Here is a 19662-nt window from a genome sequence, read left to right as displayed (position 1 = left end):
TCTTTTGAAATGTGTTTGAGACAGTGATTTCTATTTTCTACAAGTATCTACTCTCCCTTTCTTCCCAGGTAACTGATTCTCTAAAGGTTACCTGGACCTCTGGCTAGCCAGAATAAAGATTATATTTTTCAGACCTAGTCTGTTTGGCTTAGTGGATAGAGTGTCAGTCTGCAAACCTAAGGGTCCCCGGTTCGATTCTGATCAAGGGCATGTACCTAGGTTGCAGGCTCCTCCCTGGCCTGGGCCCAAGTCAGGGCACATGCAGGAGGCAACCAATTGAAGTGTTTCTCTCACATCAATATTCTCTCTCTAAAAGTCAATGGAAAATATCCTCGGGTGAGGATTATTAAAAAAAAGATTACATTTTTCAGTCATGTAACTGGTTTCTAGCTAATGGAACATAGCCTAAGTGATGAGCATGACTTTTAAGAAATGTCCTTAAGGGCAATCATCAGACCATATTCATTCTCTTTTTTCTCCTTGCTGACTAGAATGTGGATGTGGTTGGAGCTAGAGCAGCTGCATTATATTATGAGGTAGAAATTATATGTTGAGGACAATGACACATAAAATAGAGGGAGCCTGGGACCTGGTGACCTTGGATCCTTCATGCCAGCCTGGGAACACTTTTTTTTTTAACAAAAAGAAATAAAATTTTAGGCCCTTGTTATTTTGACATACTGTCATAAACACAAACCCAATTCTAACTAATACACTGCTATATTCCAAACTAGACTGTAAACTCCTTTGAGAAGGAGAGATTTATACCTGGTTTATTCAAGTTAAAAGATGTACAGGCTTCACAAAGTATCTTATGTGGGTACTAGAGGCCCGGTACACGAAATTTGTGCACTTGGGGGGGGGGATCCCTCAGCCCAGATTGCGGGAGGGCGCAGGCAGGCCGAGGGGCCCCACTGGTGCACCATCAGGGCCCGGGAGGGACACATGAAGTTGGCAAGCCGGGGAGGGACTGCGGGATTACTCTAGGGAGTGTGCAGCCCATCTCAGTCCCAATCAGCTGGACCCCAGTAGCAAGCTAACCTACCGGTCAGAGAAACTGCTCCCTGGTGGTCAGTGCACGTCATAGCAACTGGTTGACTGGTCGACTGTCTATCCCCTGGTGGTCAGTGCACATCATAGCGAGTGGTTGAGCAGCCTTAGCATATCATTAACATATTACACTTTGATTGGTTGAATGGTTGACCAGATGACCGGACACTTAGCACATTAGGCTTTTATTATATAGGATTGTGATAGGAACCTTTCATTTGCCAAGTCTCCATGGAGTACAGTCTAAGTAATTTTATTTCCTCTCTCATAGCACCTTCAAACTCACTCACTGGGATTTGTCTTTGTAACCTTAAGGTCCCAATATTTTCCCTCTTACTTTCAGGAACATGTACGTGAAGATGAATAGTCCCTTTGCTTTTGTTTACAAAGTTCAATTCACAGGAGCCAACTTCAAGAAGCTCCCATTCATCAAAGATGGAAGAATTTGGGCATCAAAAAGAACAATAATGTAAACAAACTGAAGAACAACCAAAATGTTAAAATCACAAGTTCATAAGACATTTGAAGAAAAATCCCAACTCATTGATCATTTTTGGAAGATGCTGGAGAACCAATTTATTATTCTGGAAATTTCCTGAGGAACTCTATCTCAGTTTAGTAATCAAATATTTAATAAGGGAAAGTCCTTTAGAGAAGAATTCCAGCTAATACATGAAAAAGTGATAGAATATCACCACTTTGCAATCCCAATGACATAATGGGTCTGTGCAATCATCATCAATGACTGCTAAAATCATTATGTGAGCCCTAGCCAGTTTGGCTCAGTGTATAGAGTGTTGGCCTGAGGACTGAATGGTCCCAGGTTTGATTCCGGTCTAGAGCATATGCCCAGGTTGTGGGCTTGATCCCCAGTAGGGTGGATGCAGGAGGCAGACGATCAATGATTCTCTCTCATCATTGATGTTTCCATCTCTCTCTCCTTCTACCTTCCTCTCTGAAATCAATAAAAATATATTTTAAAAAATAAAATCATTATGTAAAAAGCCATCAGGAAAATTTATAATTTACATATCAGATAATACTATAATACATTGATCAAATTTAACATCACAAAAAGAGAGACAACTAGACATTCTGTTTCCTGATATGATGCAATAGGAAGCACACAAAACCACCTACACAGAGGTCTTGCAAAAAAAAAAAATCAAACATGAATTTTCATCAAATCTCTACATCTATATCCAAGTTTGCAGGAAATACAGGAAATAGAGGAACATGTCAAAAGCATGGAGATGTAATTGGGTAAGTCCAAAATACACAAAACATTAAAGACAAGTGACCGGTGTCTACAGCAAATAGGTTAAGGAGAACCTATAGACCAGTGGTTCTCAACCTTCCTAATGCCGCGACCCTTTAATACAGTTCCTCATGTTGTGGTGAACCCCAATTTCATTGTTACAAATTGAACATAATTAAAGCATAGTGATTAATCACAAAAACAATATGTAATTATATATGTGTTTTCTGATGGTCTTAGGCAACCCCTGTGAAAGGGTCGTTCGACCCCCAAAGGAGTCGCGACCCACAGGTTGAGAACCACTGCTATAGACTGAAAGAGACTTTAAGAGACATGTCAAGCATGTGATTATTTTGTTTGGATGTAGAGTCAAACAAATTAATTGTAGAAAGATATGATGAGACAATTAGAAATCAGGACACTGCATATTTGGTTATTAATGAATCATTCATTAATCAAATTTTTATTTTTATTCATTTTTAAAGGTGTGGTAATAGCACTGTTGTTATGATAAAGGAGTCTTTATTTTGCACAGAAACATACTGAAATAACTATTGATACAGTAGTAAAATGTTTGAGTTTTGCTTTGCTATAGTCCAGTAGAGAGGGAGAAATAGGTAGGGTAAGAGATAAACACTGTTTGGCCATGAGTTGACAATTGAAGCTGAGTGATGGGTAGGTGGGAATACTTTATTCTATTCTTTTTACATTGCTATATGTTTGAAATTTTCCATAATGAAAAGTTAAGGGGGGAAAGGGCCTATCCATTCAGTGTAAATCAAAACTCCAAACATGCATTCAATTTAATGCTTTTTCCCTTAAGCTAAGTATGGTTCTGCTTCAGGCTTTGAAGCATGTTGTCTTTTCCACTGAGTCCGAACTCTTCCTTCTTCACACATCCTAGCCAGGCTCCCAACCTACCCCTTCAGGCTCAGGTGTGGGGAGGAAGAAGGGAAAAGGCACAGCATTTAATGAGGCAAGAGGTGTAATCTCGGTTGATGCCTCCTGAATGTAGATGCATCGTTGCTGCTTTTTCTTTCATGGGAAAGTTTTGTCGTTGTCATTATTTTCAGAGTGCCCTGCCAGTACTTCTCTTGGCCTGGAAGATGCCGCTCTGACTGGCCGATGAGCCCAACCCTCAGCCCTTGGCCTTCTGCCTGTCCACCTCCAGGGTGCCTCCTGCTCCCCCATCTCTGCTGGCATCCCTTGGTCCATCTCAGGCATCCTTGGCCTGTGGTTAATAGATGTACCTCTTGCCCCAGGATAGCCCCTTCTCCTTTTGGCACCAAATAAGCAGCTCTTCCATAAGCCTTCACCATTACATTTTTCCAAATAGGTCTGATCCATTTTTACATAAAAGCATTTTGTGTTTATATTAATGTATATGCATAGGGCAATGTCAGGAAGGTTACATACCAAACTTCTAGCAAGTGGAGCTGGAGAAGTAGAGAGATGTTTCACTTTTTTTTTTTAAGTTGGTTCATTATTTTTAATTTTTTAATCCTCACCAGAGGACATGCTTTTATTGATTTGAGAGAGAGAGAGGAATGGAGAGGGAGAGAAAAATCTATGTGAGAGTGAAACATCAATTAGTTGCCTCCTGCACTTGCCTGACCAGGAATAGAACCCACAACTTTTCAGTGTATGGGCTGACGCTCCTCCTGACTGAGCCACACCAGCCAGAGCGATGTTGCACTTCCAAATTTATATAATTCAAAAAGGTAATATTGTGGGAGAATATTTTTACTTTCCAATTTAAAATAAAAATATGTCGGGGGGTAGTTGGGGGATAAGGACACATGTAATACCTTCATCAATAAAGAAATTTTAAAAAGATAAAAAAATAAAAATATGTCCTTTGTCAGAAATCATTGGTTTGATTAGTAGAAGACAGTGATCACTGAGGTGGCCAGAAGCTTAGAGCTATTTTTTTGAAATATATATATTCCTGGTTATAAAAGTGAAATATATTCTTGTTGGAGAAGCACACCAGCAAATAGACAAAAATAATAATCATTTCCAGTCTCACCCCTCAAAGAAAACCAATGTTAACATTTATTTTGCATTCTTCCAGTATATTTTCAGAGTTAAATTTAATATTTAATTGCAATTATCATCTTATCCCAGCTTCTGGATCATTTACTCCCTTCTACCTGTATAGAGGTTTTCTTCTTTATTTGAACTTTGATGTTAACTGTTTTATTGCTTGTGTGCCTATTTTATTGCAAGCTTTTTTAAAAAATATTTTTCTATTGATTTCCGAGAGAAAGGGAGAGGGAGAGAGAGAAAGAAACATCAATGATGAGAGAAAAATCACTAATTGGCTGCCTCCTGCATATCCCACTGGGGATTGAGCCCGCAACACCGGGCATATGCCCAGACGGGAATTGAACTGTGACCTGGTTTATAGGTCGGCACTCAACCATTGAGCCATGCTGGCTGGGCCATTACAAGCCTTGATGGGAAACTCAAGAAGTTAAAATTTTTGTAGCTTTAGCTATATGGTTAATAGGCTTGGTAGCTAATGCATGTGGAAAGCTATTGGTCCAGGGACTGGAGTGTATGACTGGACCTGTCCTGACTTCAGAAGACTTGCAAGCAATTCGACCTTTGTGCTCCAGGAGGACCACGAGTGGCCAAGGCAGCACCTGAACCATTGTGCTCCAGGGAGAGAGTGTCCGCCACCCAGGATGCAGATGAAGAATCACCGGTCAGCAGATGAAGGGATGCTCAGAAAATCACCAGGCTGCACCTTTTATCTGATTAACCTACTTTCTCCTGAGTTCCAAACCCTTTACCTACACTTCTCTTATCCTTATAAGAAGGGTTGGCTTGAGATGAGATGTAAGATGACCACCTTTTAAGGCACATAACCTGCCTTGTTCTCAGCCCACCAGCCCTCGGAATAAAGTGCCCATTCAGATTCAATCCTTGTCTCTACTTAGTGGTCCTGGTGGTGACGGGTAGCACCAAGGCCAACTTTTCCAGTTTCAGCTTCTTCAGTACAACATCAAAGAAATAAATATATAAACGGAGGCGGGACATCTCATGGCTTAGAAACATAGCAAAATTGGAACCAGAGAGAAGGAAATAGTCCTTAGACTGATGAGCAGGGCAGAATTTTGGCTCTGAGTTGGGCTAGATATGGCTGAGCAGAACAAAAACAAGGGAGCAGAAAGAGAGTAGGAGGTGAAGAGGGGCCCCGCTACTCAGACCAGCAAATTGAGAAATACAATTATTTTGATCACCTGTCTGACTCTTTTATGTATCCCAGCCCATCTTCTTTCTTTTTCTTTCCAGCCCATTTTCTTTTGAAACCCAAGGCAGAAGCAAATTGATTTGCATAATGGCCCTCAGGGGAAGAGTCTAGGTGACTGTGGTCTTTTTCTGACAGCCAAAGGTAAGGCAGAAATCAGACTGGCTTCCTGAAGTCCTTAGGTGCCCAAGGCTAACCGCAGCTCATCGCACGCCATCTCAGCTTAGCAGCATCAACATAAAAGGACTGTGGATTGTATTTTGGGCCAGGGGACTTACCCAGCACATACATACTGTGTACAGTATGGAAATCTCCCCACCCTCACATCCTGCCTAGCTCACAGTGCCCTCTCAGGAGGCATATTCATTGAAAAGGCTATTTATAGCTGTCTGCTTGCCTTGTTTTTCAAAATAATAGTTGGGGAACAAAAGGGATGGACTTGGAACCTCTTCCCACGATAAATAGGTAGACTTGGACCATCTATAATCTTGCACGTCTACATATATTTAGTACATCCTATCCAGTGTTTTGTGTTTTCACTCTTTACATCTCTTCTATATTAAGCCAATTTAAAATGCACAGAAAACTATCCTCAGAATGGTGGGTTTGGCAGTCTTTCTTCTTACAAAAACAATTATTGGTAATAAATGTTATTAGGCCCACCATTCATTCAACTTATTCTGTATTCCTCTAACAGGGGTCCTCAAACTTTTTAAACAGGGGGCCATTTCACTGTCCCTCAGGCCGTTGGAGGGCCGGACTATAGTTTAAAAAAAAACTAGTCGGCTGCTAAGCAACAGGCAGCTGCGGCAAAAACACCCGGCGGGCCGGATAAATGTTTTCGGCGGGCTGTAGTTTGTGGACCCCTGCTAGCATGTATTTCACTTCCTTCCTGTTTTGTCCTGTTTCTTCACTGTGTTCTCCTACTGGATTGTAAGCTTTTTGGATTGAGGGTCATGGCTTATACATGCTTCACTATATTCCTCCATAGGAAAAAAATGACCCAAAACGTATAAATTAAAAAATTGTAAAGCAAGACATATGTAATACTCTTTGTAATACTTCAAGAAATAAAAATTATTTTTAAAAAATTGTAAAGCAGGCAACATGTATGTCCAATGTCATATTAAAGCTTGTTTAATATGCCTGCCCAAGGATTATTTAATTATACAGGAGAGGAAAGTAAGACAATGAGATTGGATCAATAAATCAAGAGTGAAGTATTCTTATCTATTATTTTTAACAGCTTTGTTGAGATACATTTCACATGCCATAAACTTTATCCATTAGAACGGTGCAGGCACATGGTTTTTAGTATGTTCACAGAGTTGTGTACCTATCACAATGTAATTTTAGAACATTTTCAGCACCCCAAGAAAGCTAATATTGATCCAAGGCTCAGACTCTGTGAATGTAACTTAGAGACTTTTGTTTAGCAGAAAAGATAACCCCAAAGGTTATCCTTTTATTGCGTTGTAGACATTTAACCATTTTTTAAAAAATCTAGCCTGGCAATGTTAGCTCACCATTCTTTCTCCAATGCCAATGCATATTCCTAATTCCCTTTTGAACCATCTTTACCATCCTGCTGGTTCCCTTATTGATGAATTAATTAAATCTTTGACATGTTTTCATTCTGTATTTGTATAAGAGTCATGTTTACAAATATTTGAAACTTATGTTTGACAACCTGAATACTCTCAGCACAGTGACGGGCACATAGTAGGCAATCAATACATACATCTTGATAAATTAACCTCCATTTTTTTTGGTAAGATGTGTTAGAGTTTTAAACTTTGGAAGAAGGGAATACATTTTTGAAAGGTCTTAAAGAAAAAAAATTAATATAATATAGAAATCCCTCACTTCTTATTTTAAACCTAATAGTGTTAACTTTGAGTGATTATCTCCTTACAATAGAATATAAGCACTTTGTTCTTTTTTTGGAAAAGTCATTAAACATCTTCAGAAAACACATTTTAGTGCTTTAGAGGTAGAGACTATCTTTGCATTTCCATTTTCTGACCTGTCCTGAAAATAGTACTCGCTCAGTACATTTTGTTGAATAAACAAATGAAAAAATGAATCTCAATGGGCACAAGCAAGTTCATATTTACTGAAAAGTTGCAACATGCCAGGTACTGCAGTAGCCTCGAGGGATATAAAAAGAACATTTGGGGGCTGAAGTTTATTTCAAGACCTTTACAGAGCAATCACTGGGTTTGGGGGATGTATTTCATCTCAGAAGTAGTTTCCAACTGAAGGAGGGGAAATTTGGATTTATGACCCTGTGCAAAGAAATACATCTTTGCCATAATTTCTCTGAAGAGCTTTTCAAAGAAATCAAACATCAGTGGTTTATCAGGTAGACATCAAGAGTGAAACAACAGGCATACCAGTGTGGGAAATCTTATGGTGACTCAAGAGCTCTTTGAATTCCTGTGGTTCCCAGTAAGTCCCCACGCATATGGCTAACTGCAAACAGTTCTATATTTAGAGAAAAGTGAGACTCTAATGGTGAGCCATGCAGCTGGAGGCAGAGAAAAATCCCTGATCTGAGTCCCCAGACCTCAGGTAGAATCCAGTTCTGCATTCTGACGCTGTGCAGGACAATTCTGAGCCTCAATCCCTAACCATAAAATTATAGTTTTGAAAATTAGCCTCCTTCAAATGAGGAAATGGGTGAGGAAGTCCCACACCCTGGGAACCACTGTATGAATGGGACTCTAGTTCTGATAGGTAGCAGAAGCCCCTTTGGACCGTTCATTCAACAACTTCCTTCAACTCCTGAGTGCCTGCCTGCATTGTGCTACTCACTGGGCACACGGAGAACAACATCGCCAGCACACAACCCACTTCCAGGCGTTTATCCCCAGGCAGTTTTTCAGCAAAAGCAACAATATATTTGCAGGAAGATGATCATTGCAGGGATATCTGTAACAACAACAATAAAACTGGAAACAACCTGGATGTTTACCAAAGCAGGATGGTTTCATCAATGACACATCCCGGCATCTTGATTAGAAAGAACACCCAGCCTACCTCCACCCACACCCTGGCAGGGTCAGCCTGTCACCCTTGGAGGTGGTGGTTTGTGTTTTGTTTTGGTTTTTTTTGTTTTTGTTTTTTGGGGGGGGGGGCTGGTGACCTTGTCCCAAGGGGGTGGCTGCTTGAAGGCTGGACAAAGGGGTGTGTAATAGTGACAGGTCACAAAGGACTGTCAGGGTCAATGCAGTGGTGTAAGGAGCTGTAGGCAGAACCCTGCAGGGAGATGGGCAGTGGACTTCACTCCCTCTCTCTCGGAGACTCGATTTATGGCTGTCTTAAATTCAGAGAACCATGAGCAGTGAGTGCTTGTTACCTTACTACACCGCCCACAGCTACCGTTCCCAGGGCGTGTTCAATACCTGCATGGGGGACCTGCAACGACAACTGTACAAGGGAGGGGAGTATGATATTTTCAAGTACGCACCGATGTTTGAGAGCGACTTTATCCAGATTAGCAAAAAGGGAGAGATGATTGACGTACACAACCGTGTCCGAATGGTGACTGTGGGCATCGCATCCACCAGCCCCATCCTCCCGCTGCCTGACGTCATGCTGCTGGCCCGACCAACTAAAGTCTGCGAAGAGCATACCAGACGCCTCCGGCCCGCCAAGGGGAGAGGCCGCAAGCCCCCGAAGACCCTAGAGCTCACCAGGCTCCTGCCCTTGAAGTTCGTCAAGATCTCCATTCACGATCGTGAGAAGCAGCAGCTGCGCCTGAAGCTTGCCACTGGTCGTACTTTCTATCTGCAGCTGTGTCCCTCCGCAGACGCACGGGAAGACCTATTTTGCTACTGGGAAAAGCTCGTCTATCTCCTGAGACCACCAGTGGAGAGTTGCAGCAGTACCCGGGCACCACAAAGCGGGGACGCAGCGACCATAGAGGATGACAGCAGCCTGTTGGTAAGCCTCTACCGAGACTCAAGAGAATGGGCCCGGGTGCTTTGGGGGAGCAGCTCAAAACTGGTCCTACGAAGCCGCTGGTGCTCTCTGAAGCTCACTAGGGAAGTGCATTCCATTTTCAGAAGGTTCAGGGCCACCGCAATGGCACTAGCCACACTGAGGAGATTCCACGCGCTTCTCCACCTTGTCCCACAAAGCCGAAGTTCAGCGAGACCTTAGGCGTCAGCTGCTCGGGTCTCAGCCGCAGGGTTGTAATCCCTTCTTATAGCATCCTGACTGTGCTATCCCTTCCTGAACACTTCCCATGACCCAGGTGGTCTCTTCCTTCCTCTGTCCCCCTGTGACTGCCATTGCTGATTAAAATCAGCGCAATTCAGCTTGGGTGTCTGCACATGTACTATTTCTTTTAGCAGCCACTGAAATGTGAAATGTGTGACACCCTTGACCCAGCAATCCCATTTGTAAGATCTGTCTGCAGAGAAATAAGCACAAGTGTGCAACAAACAAACAAACAAACAAACAAAAACTTTCTTTTAGCAGCCACTGAAATGTGAAATGTGTGACAACCTTGACCCAGCAATCCCATTTGTAAGATGTCTGCAGAGAAATAAGCACAAGTGTGCAAAAACAAACAAACAAACAAACAAAAAACCCCACTGCATGAGGATTGGGAATTGCATCAGCGCTTTCCTTGGCATGGGGACTGTTCACGCAAAACCACGTGACTGTTTGACAGGGATGCTGTGAATGGGACGTTGCCTCCCAGGGGAGCTTAGACGTAAGGATCTCAAAGGCGCTTCTACTTAGAAGCCCTGGAGATGCTCAGCTCCAGGATGGGAGAGAGCAGACTGTCGTGGTCTCACCTTGTCATCTCTGTCTCACCCGTTTCTCCTCCCCTTGGCACAGACCGCAGAGTTCCGTGGAGATGGCGATCAGAATGAGGCGAGGTTTTGCAATCTTTGTGATGTGTCCAGAGCCACTTCTTCTGGTTACGCTGGGGGAGAGGGAATGCCCAGTGCAGCTCACATCAAGAAAACTCCAGGGACTGCCGAAGGAGCGGCCAAGGGAGCAACCGCAGGCCTGGCAGTAGCAGGAACAAGCCCTAGAGCAAGCGTGGCAGCAGCGGGAGTGACAACAAGCCCTGCAGCCAACAGGGCAGCAGCAGGAGCGGGAACAAATCCTACAGCAAGCATGGCAGCAGCAGGAGTGACAACAGGTCCTAAAGCCAACGTGGCGGCAGCAGGAGCGGGGACAAGTCCTACAGCGAATGTGGCAGCAGCAGGAGTGAGAACAAGTCCTAGAGCCAACGTGGCAGCAGCAGGAGCGGGAGCAAGTCCTACAGCAGGTGCTTTGAGCATAGCAGCAACCAAGAATGCGGGCACAGGCCAGATAGGCGTAGCCATGGCTGGAGCCACCACCCAGGGTCCAGGAGAAAGTGGGTCCAGCAAGGCCGCGGCAGGTGCTGCCAACATATCCTCAGAGGGCACGAATGTGGTCTTGGTGAGTGCTGGCAGCTCGTCCTCATTAAACGCTTCCATGGCAATGGCAGGGACTACTAATATCTCCCCGGCCAGCAGCACCAGCGTCACGTGTACAGTGACAACCACAAATCCTGCCGTAGAAAGAGCTGAAGACCACGTCTCCACCTTGAAGAGTGAGCGGGAAGGGAACCAGAAGGTCTCCCCACCCAGAGACGAATCTCAGAGGGGAAAAAAAGAAAAGAGAGAAAAGAAGGACAGAGCTTCCACAAGGAAAAGTTCCCATCACCGCAGGACAGGAGTGAGCAAGTCGCTCCGGAAATCATCCTCCCACCGGTCATCATCTGGCCATAAAAACGCAAGAGATGACAAAAAAGAAAAAGGGGCGAGCCACGTCAAGGGCAGAAGGCACAGCTCTCACAAGAGTTCCAGCCACAGCGCCGCTGGGAAGGAGTCGAGGACAGCTCACAAACTGGGGAAGAGCAGATCTACCAGCTCGGGTACTTTAAGTAAGAAATCCAGTAGGATTGGCTCTTTCTTCAGGAGCTTCAGAGTCACTCGTGGTTCAAATACTGAGGTCACATCACACGACAGGGAGATGGACTTCAAGGCTAAGAAGGTGGGGAAGCGCAACATAGAGGCGACGGTAGAGAAAGCCCCGGGTGGCCAGGATCTGGAGATCACTGGCATCGTGACATCGGAGATGATGGAGACAATCTACATTGAAACCAAATCCAATTAAATAGGAGCCAGGGCAGGAAGCTGCAATGGAGACCTAGCCTCATGAAAGTATCCCTAGAGAGACAATGCCAGCGTTCTTGAATAAAGGAAACGATACACCTCCAAGAGAAATGCTGCTTTTGTTTGGCTTTCGATGTCCTCTCTCCTGGTAGTGACTTCACAGTGGCGTCTGTGATGTAAACTGTGCTAAAGCCTGAGATTCCAGCCTCCAGTCAGGCAGAACCCCACCTCCCACCCAAGTCCAATATGAGTGTCCTGTCTTGCCTCAACCCCCTTCTGTCTTTTGGTCTCCCCAAGACTATGGCCACAAGTGACAGGTTATGGGCTGGGAAGGACCACCACCACCAAGTCCCCAGGCCCTTCCTCCTCCTCTTCTTCCAGAAGGTCCCCGAACATGTACCTTCAGTCCAGCCCATAGACTCAGTGAAGACAGGACTCATGTCTCCTCAGGAAATCAATAGGGGAGGGAAAAAGGGATGTAGGCAATCACAATAGTAAAGTTTATCATCCAAGTCAGGAATCGGTAGCCTGAGGGCCAAATCTTGCCAAGTGCCCAGTTTTGTGAATAAAGTTTTATCAGAACACAGTCACAGCCACTCATATATTGTTTATGGCTGCTTTCACATTGAAACAACAGATCTGGGTTGTTGCAACAGAGACTGTATTGTGTGCAAAGTGTAATATATGTACTATCTAGCACTTTCCAGAAAAGGCTTTCCCACCATGGATCTAATCTGAACAATTCTCCTTTCTCTTGAGTATATACTGTGGAGAAACTCTCACTTAGGCTTGCAAGGAAGATTTTTTAATATAATAAAACATTTTATAATAGCAAACCCCCAAATGTTTATCAAACAGAAGAACTGATCAATTGTGGAATATGCCTACAGTGCACATAATACAACAGCAAAAGTAAACAGCAACTATACATGTTAGCATGGATGAACCTCATAGAATGTTGAATAATAAAAACAAGTCAGAAAATACATATGATACAGTTCCATTTGCAGAACAGTTCAGAAACAAGATCAAACAATATGTATTTGCTAAAGGTATAGAGAAAGGCAAGGAAATGATAAACACATTTATCTATAGGGTGGATCTATAGGGTGAGAAGGAGGGGGATAGATAACCTGAGAGATACATACAAAGAGCTTGATGGGAGGGGATTGTTCTGTTAAGCAAAGGACGTGTCTGCGGTAAGTTATTGTATCTTTTTTAATTTTAACATCGCTGAAATCAGCATGGTTTTAAATTGCTGTCAGCCAGGTGGCAGTCACAGCTTTAAAGATACCAACCAACTTATTTCTCTTTTGTTTTTTTTTGGGCAAGAGAGGTTAGAGGACAAAATACCTAAGTCTGAAAGATATCTTTCAATAAATATAAAAGAAAAATTCTAAGTGACACAAATACTCAGAATCCAGGAACATGGGAAAGAGTTAAATATCTTGAAGAAGAATCCAAAATGTGGTTTACTAATGAACTCTGAAAATTATGTGTGCATGGGAAAGGTAATTCTAAAAATAAAAAATCATACATTAGAAATGAGATGACACATTTTAAAAATGTCTACTTTAAAAAAGAAATTACATTGTCTTCTCAATTTAAAAGAGCTGTAAATAAATTTCACGAGCCTATAAAAATCATTAGGTTGTATTAACAATAGATGATAACAGTTGAACTTGAGAAAAATGATTCTGAGGATCACGTGTGTTTGTCATCTGGGAGTCATCTGCCCAGCCTTGCAATTCTTTGCTCATTCTTCTCTGTGACAGTAGCGTCTGCTAGGGCAGAAGTTGGGTTTCCAGTAAAACTTAGGGACTTCCGGAGACCGAACAAGTGTGGCAGAGGTGGAGGAGGTAAGACACCAGGTATTCTGGGAGGAGTGGCGGCTTAGAATATCAGCGGAAGCCCTGCTCAATTGCTCTGATGGGCGGCTGGAACACCGCACCTTGTGATTTCTGATATACAGGGACCAATAGATGCTGGGGATCAAAGTGTCCTTGGAGGAGACTCTTGAAGCAGGGAATACAGGTAGAAGCAGAGAAAGAGGCATGCTCTCCAAGACCTGAGAGGGGCTTTGGGGAAACCTTCTGGGAATTCGAGAAGCTATGGGGTAGAGGAGAGGGAGAAAGGTGAACTCTCTTTAAAGCCATCAAATTTACACTATACCAGAGGCTGATACATCCTAGTCACCAATGGCTTAATCTCATGATTTGTAGACCATGGCTTTATCTCTTGCCCCTCTCTTAGTCTTCTTTTAGGCATTCCCACTGCCACACCCCCAAACATTGCTTTAACAAACCTAGTTTATCCACTATGCATGGTGTTAGCTGAGCAGACCCACAGTTTACACAAAGGTCCAGTGAAGTAAAGTGGAGGTGGGGACTTTACCAGGCACATTCTCTGTATTTCCTTTTCTATCTCCACAGTTCATCAAGAAACAGATGTGCAAATACCTACATATTTCAAAGCAACAGTCCTCTTCCTCTGGGGGAGATAGCAATTTGGGCATCAAGTCAATACACCCCATCAGATAAAGGCCAATATTTTTGACAGGTGCTCGCTTCGGCAGCACATACACTAAAACTGGAACAATACAGAGAAGATCAGCACGGCCCCTGTGCAAGGATGGCACGCAAATTCATGAAGCATTCCATACTTTTTAATAAAAACTATATTTGACAATAATATGCATCATCAAGGTAGCAATTCTGCTGCAGCAAGTGTAATGGGGAGATGAATGGCTGACTACTAACCAGTGTCCCAAATTTAAACGCTAGCATACACACCTACGTACAAAAGATGAGAAAGGGATCTTTTGCCAACAGCAAAATAAGATAATTCATGGAGTTGTTGTGATCGGGTGGAGTCTTGTGGACAGAAGAAAGATGTACTATGGTGGGAAGAAACAAGGTGTCTCAAAATATTGAAGGCGGTGTCAGGGCTGGAGGGCGAGAGTGATGAGAGAGGTGCCGGAGAACATCTGCAGGGGGCAGGTCAGGCAAGGCTTTGAGGTCCATGTAAAGGATGGTGATGTCTGGCCTTAGAGTAATGAAAAGCCACAGAAATGTTGTAAATAGGGGCATGACTTGATCAAATCCGCACTTTGTAAAGGGTACTGTGGTCGCTGTGAAGAGAAATATTTGGGGATGGGGTTGTTATGTTAATATGTGAGTTTATGTTACTTCCTATCTTTGCCACAGGATCCATAAAATGAGGAGATTGGAGGGGATGTTTTGAAAGACACCTTTCCATTTGAAATATCCATGTGGGTGGACATTCCTTCAATGAAGGACTTGTGGCCCAGGCTGCTAGGAGTGTGTTTGGACATTGCCTTGGCTTCAGACAACTCCCTCACCCAAGATAATGCCCCAGAGCATGCAACAACAACTGATTGACATGGAGTGTGAAGGTCTGGCCATCTTAGCCCAACACAGACCAACTCTCAAGGGCCATCTGAGTTTGAGAGCTTCTGTTGGGCCTGCCTCACAGCTCGACTTCTTCTTCTGTGTACTCCTGTTTTCTTCTCTTCCCTTCCACGGGTGCTGGTCCTAAGGGCATTCTTTAATAAACATCCTTTTCATAAAGCTTTATCTCCAAATTGGTTTCTTTGTGGTGTTATTTATAATAGCCAAGATATGAAAGCAACCCAAGTGCCTATAATAGACAAGTGGATAAAAAAAAGCTGTGGTACATATATACAATGGAATATTACTTGGCCATGAAAAAGAATATTACCAGTTGCAATGGCATGGGTGGACCTAGAGGATATTATGCTAAGTGAAATAAGTCAGTCAGAGAAAGACAAATACCATATGATTTCACTTACATGTGGAATCTAAAGAACAAAATGAATGAACAAACAAAATTGAAACAAACTCATAGATACAGAAAACATACTGATGGTTGCCAGAGGGGAGTAGGTTAAAGGGGGACTGGGTGAAAAGGGTGAAGAGATTAAGAAGTACAAATTGGTAGTTACAAAATAGTCACAAGGATGTAAAGTACAGCATAAGGAATATACTGTAATCAATAATATTTTAAGAACTCTGTAAGGTGTCAGATGGATACTTGAATTATCGGCGAAACGTTTTGTAAAGTATGATTATCTAACCATTACGCTGCACAACTGAAACTAATTCAAAATAATATTTAAAAATAAAAAGAGCAAAAAGCAAAAAAAAAAAAGAAAATATTTTGGGGTAACAATTTGCAACACTGTGTTAGTATAATGTGCTGTGGCCACCTCCTCTGACTCCATTAACCCTGCGAAAAGAGTTGGTGATAGACACGTTCTTTCTCTCGTTCTCTCTCCCTCTCTTGAGTGTAGGTACCCCCACCCCTTCTTCTGGAGCATACCAGAGCCCTTACATCCTTGCCTTCTTTCTCCTAAGCTCCAAGGGCCCTTCTTTTGCCTCTAAAACTTGTTTCATGAGCCCACGCAGCTCAGCTGGCTCACTTCTTCCACAACTCACTTCTTCTACCACTGTATCTTTCTATTTTTTGTTTGTGTTTTTTTGTTTATTTCTTTTTAAAAACATTTTCTTTTTCCTTTTTCTTTTGTTTTTTCTTTTTTGCCACTGTATCTTTCTAAATAAACTTTTGCTTCTATTTGAAAAAAAAAGAGAGAGAGAGAGAGGGAGAGTTAGTGATAGCCAGGAAGGGTATAATGTACTATATATGATTTTAAATTTAAATATAAAGTACATTTCCTTACTGCAAAAGTGTGTCTACTTTGGAAAGTTTAGAACATGTAGATATGAATAAAAGAAAACAAACATCCCATTGTTTGCCTTGATAATTCACCGATTACTCAAAAATGAACTGGTTCCAGAGGTTCTCAACCTGTGGGTCACGACCCCTTTGGCGGTCGAACGACCCTTTCACAGGGATCGCCTAAGACCATCCTGCATATCAGATATTTACATTACGATTCATAACAGTAGCAACATTACAGTTATGAAGTAGCAACGAAAATAATTTTATGGTTGGGTCACAACATGAGGAACTGTATTTAAAGGGCCAGAAGGTTGAGAACCACTGGGTTAGACTTATGCCTCCAGAACGATGGAGCAGATATATTTTCCCCTATGCCTCTCATTCATACAACTAAAGACCTAGGACATTATATGTAAAATAAACATGAGAAGACTCTGAAAGGTGGGGAGATGCAGAGAGACCTGCCAGGGACCACAGGAAATGAGGTGGTGAATTCCCTGGGTTTTTCTTTTTTGTCTCATGCATCTCAGACTTGGAGCTGAAGAAGCTGGCAATCCTGAAAAAAAGTCCCAACAAAAACCTTCTCTCTCTAAAGGACCAGGAAAGGAGCAGCCAAAAAAAAAGGCAGAAAGCTTTCACCCAGTAACTGCTCTACTCCAGCCGAACGTCGCAGGAAAAACAGTGCTCCCCACCCCCACCCAAGCAACCAATAACGTGGAGAGATTTCTGTGATGATTCCAAAACAGGCATGATAATAGTATATTTACTTTTTCTTCGATGGAATTCCACATAGCGATGCAAATGGAGACTTCAACCACAGTAACAGCTACAAGTAATTCAAAAGGGCTTATCTCCCTTTTTGTAGTTCTCTAACTCCATTTTAAGTTCTTCAGCCTGCAAGAAGAGATAATTGGTCCTCAGTGGGGCCTCACTGTCCTTCAGTGGGACGTCACATGTGGGGCACAAATCTTTGACATAAAAGAAAATGTAAACTGGAGATAGTTCTCAAATGCTAGGGTTACTACTGTCCCCTGCTGCTAAGGAATGGCGTAGCAGGCACAAGACACGATGGCAGTGGTTCTCAACCTTGGCTGCACATTAGAATCACCTGGGAATCTTTTTAAGATCCTCATTGGCCCAGAAATCAGGATTTTAAAAAGATTCCCAGGTGATTCTAATGTGCAGCCAAGGTTGAGAACCACTGTTTAGAAGAAAACACAAGGGAAAATCTTCGTGACCATGTGTCAGGCAAAGATGTCTTGGCCAGGACACAAGAAGCATATGAACCATAAAAGAAAACACTGTTAAGAAAATGAAAAGATTAACCACAGATTTGTTTTTTTTATTTTTATTTTTGGTTAATCCTCACTTGATTTTTTCCATTGATTAGAGAGTGAAAGGGAGGAGAGGGAGGAGAGGAAGGAGGGAGGAGAGAGAGAGAGAGAGAGAGAGAGAGAGAGAGAGAGAGAAACGTCGATGTGAAAGACACACATTGGTTGGTTGCCTCCCACATGTGCCCCTACAGAGGCTGGGGATCAAGCCTGCAACTGAGATACACACCCTTGACCGGAAATGGAACTGGAAACATTTCTGTCTGCAGACCGACGCTCTAACCACTGAGCAAAAGCAGCCAGAGCACCACAGAATTTTTTTTAAAGGATAGATTTATTGAGGTATAATTTATATACAGCAAAGTGAACGTCAGGTGTATGGTTCTGAGTTTTGATGAATATGTACTTCCATATAACCACCACCACCACCAGAATTAACATATAGAATATTTCATTACCCCAAATAAATTCTTTTCTGCCCCTTCTGTGTTCCTTCTTCTCCCTTTAACCCTGGTCCCTAGTAACCAGTGATCTGATTGCTGTTCATGTGCAAAATTTTGTCTTTTTCAGGATGTCATATAAATAGAATCTGACAACATATAGACTTTCATATCTGGCTTCTTTTTTTCTCTTAGCATAAAACTTTTGAGGTCCATCAGTGTTGATGCATGTATCAAGGGCTTGTCCCTGTTTACAGATGAGGCGTATTCCATTGTACGGAGGTACTATAATTCATTTATTCACTCACCAGTTGATGGACATTTGGGCTATTTTCAGTCCTATAAACATCCATATACACGTCTTTATATGGACATATGTATTCAGTAACTGCATAGGGATGGAATTGCTGGGCCCTGTAATCGTTACATGTTTAACTACATAAGAAAGCGTCAAGCAGTTTTCTAAAGAGGCTGCATCATGTTTTATTTCTGCCAGCAAACTATGAGAGTTGGTGGCAGCGACCTATCAACATTTCGAATGCTCCATAAGAAGTTTTTGAAAATGAAATCAAAGAATCTTATTTTAATGAGGTAAATTTGAGAACTTTTTATCAGAATAACAATCTTTTCTTTTGAGTGCACCATGCTCTCATAAGCAGCCCATGAATTTAGAAATTTGTGACACTTCTAATGAAAATAACCTTTCAAAGAAATCTTTATGTCTGATTTCTTTTTTGTTAATTTGCTGCCTGGGAATAGAATAGATATCTCTGAATTTCTAAATAAAAATAAAAGTCAGTGGATGGTGAAGAAATGGAAATTAAGAATATATTATTCATTTCCAATCATGGTCACAAATATTTCCAGATTTAAAAAAAACATTTCAATAGTATATAAAATCCAATCTCATTTTTTAAAAATTTATTTTTGACGGTGGGTTAGAGTCGACATAACTTTAAAAAAATATCTGCTTATCCTTATTTTCTAACCTTTATGGAAGGCATGTAGATAGATGCCTTGTTTAATTTTAAGCGTTAAAAAACAAACACGAAAGGCAGCTACCAGCCGCTACTTTTAGGGGCAGAAATTAGAGGTACTAGCCCACTTTAACGCCCTCTGGCGACGAAGCCACCAAATTGCAGGAAGATGGGGGGGGCGGGAAGGTCGGGGAGAAAAGTTATGCGCAGGCGCACTAGCGAACCAGCGGTGTGAGGCGGGACAAGTCTCGGATAAAGAACAGCTCTTTCAGCCAATAAAGAGACAGCATCATCGACGTCTTCCCGGAAGTTGAGTTTCGCCAGCCGTGGGAGGCCGTTACCAGAGTAAACGCAGTTCTGAGGTGAGTGGGCGGCGGCGGTTTGGGGCTCGCTTCGCCACGCGTTTCTCTTCCCGGGACCCCGCGGTTTCGTCGGGGCAGGCTGGGAGTGGAGTGGGGGAG

At 42.5% G+C, this 19662-nt stretch overlaps 2 protein-coding genes across 2 annotated transcripts in view; both read left to right on the top strand.

The window, feature by feature from the left end:
* The first annotated feature begins 8903 nt into the window (after window positions 1-8903).
* Window positions 8904-11732, top strand: FAM71B (family with sequence similarity 71, member B). The gene is made up of 3 exons (XM_005870609.1): window positions 8904-9512; window positions 10419-10611; window positions 10798-11732. The coding sequence occupies exons 1-3, from the start codon at window positions 8904-8906 to the stop codon at window positions 11730-11732; spliced, it is 1737 nt and encodes a 578-aa protein (XP_005870671.1).
* Window positions 11733-19483: 7751 nt separating this feature from the next.
* MED7 (mediator complex subunit 7) overlaps window positions 19484-19662 on the top strand; it is a 6321-nt gene continuing 6142 nt past the window's right edge. The window contains exon 1 of the mRNA XM_005870536.2: window positions 19484-19563. The gene's annotated coding sequence lies outside the window, so the exon portion shown is untranslated. The remainder of the gene's footprint in view (window positions 19564-19662) is intronic.

The sequence above is a fragment of the Myotis brandtii genome, unplaced genomic scaffold (assembly GCF_000412655.1).
Source record: "Myotis brandtii unplaced genomic scaffold, ASM41265v1 scaffold32, whole genome shotgun sequence".
Lineage (NCBI taxonomy): Eukaryota > Metazoa > Chordata > Mammalia > Chiroptera > Vespertilionidae > Myotis > Myotis brandtii.
The sequence above is the reverse complement of the archived record's forward strand: the minus strand, read 5'-3'. Positions and strand labels throughout refer to the sequence as shown.

Excerpts from the sequence above, each read along its gene's own strand:
- FAM71B (XM_005870609.1), top strand. The coding sequence starts at position 8,904 with ATGAGCAGTGAGTGCTTGTTACCTTACTACACCGCCCACAGCTACCGT. Across the intron at positions 9,513-10,418 it reads AGGATGACAGCAGCCTGTTG|ACCGCAGAGTTCCGTGGAGA; the intron begins GTAAGCCTCTAC and ends CCCTTGGCACAG. Across the intron at positions 10,612-10,797 it reads CCTGGCAGTAGCAGGAACAA|TGAGAACAAGTCCTAGAGCC; the intron begins GCCCTAGAGCAA and ends CAGCAGCAGGAG.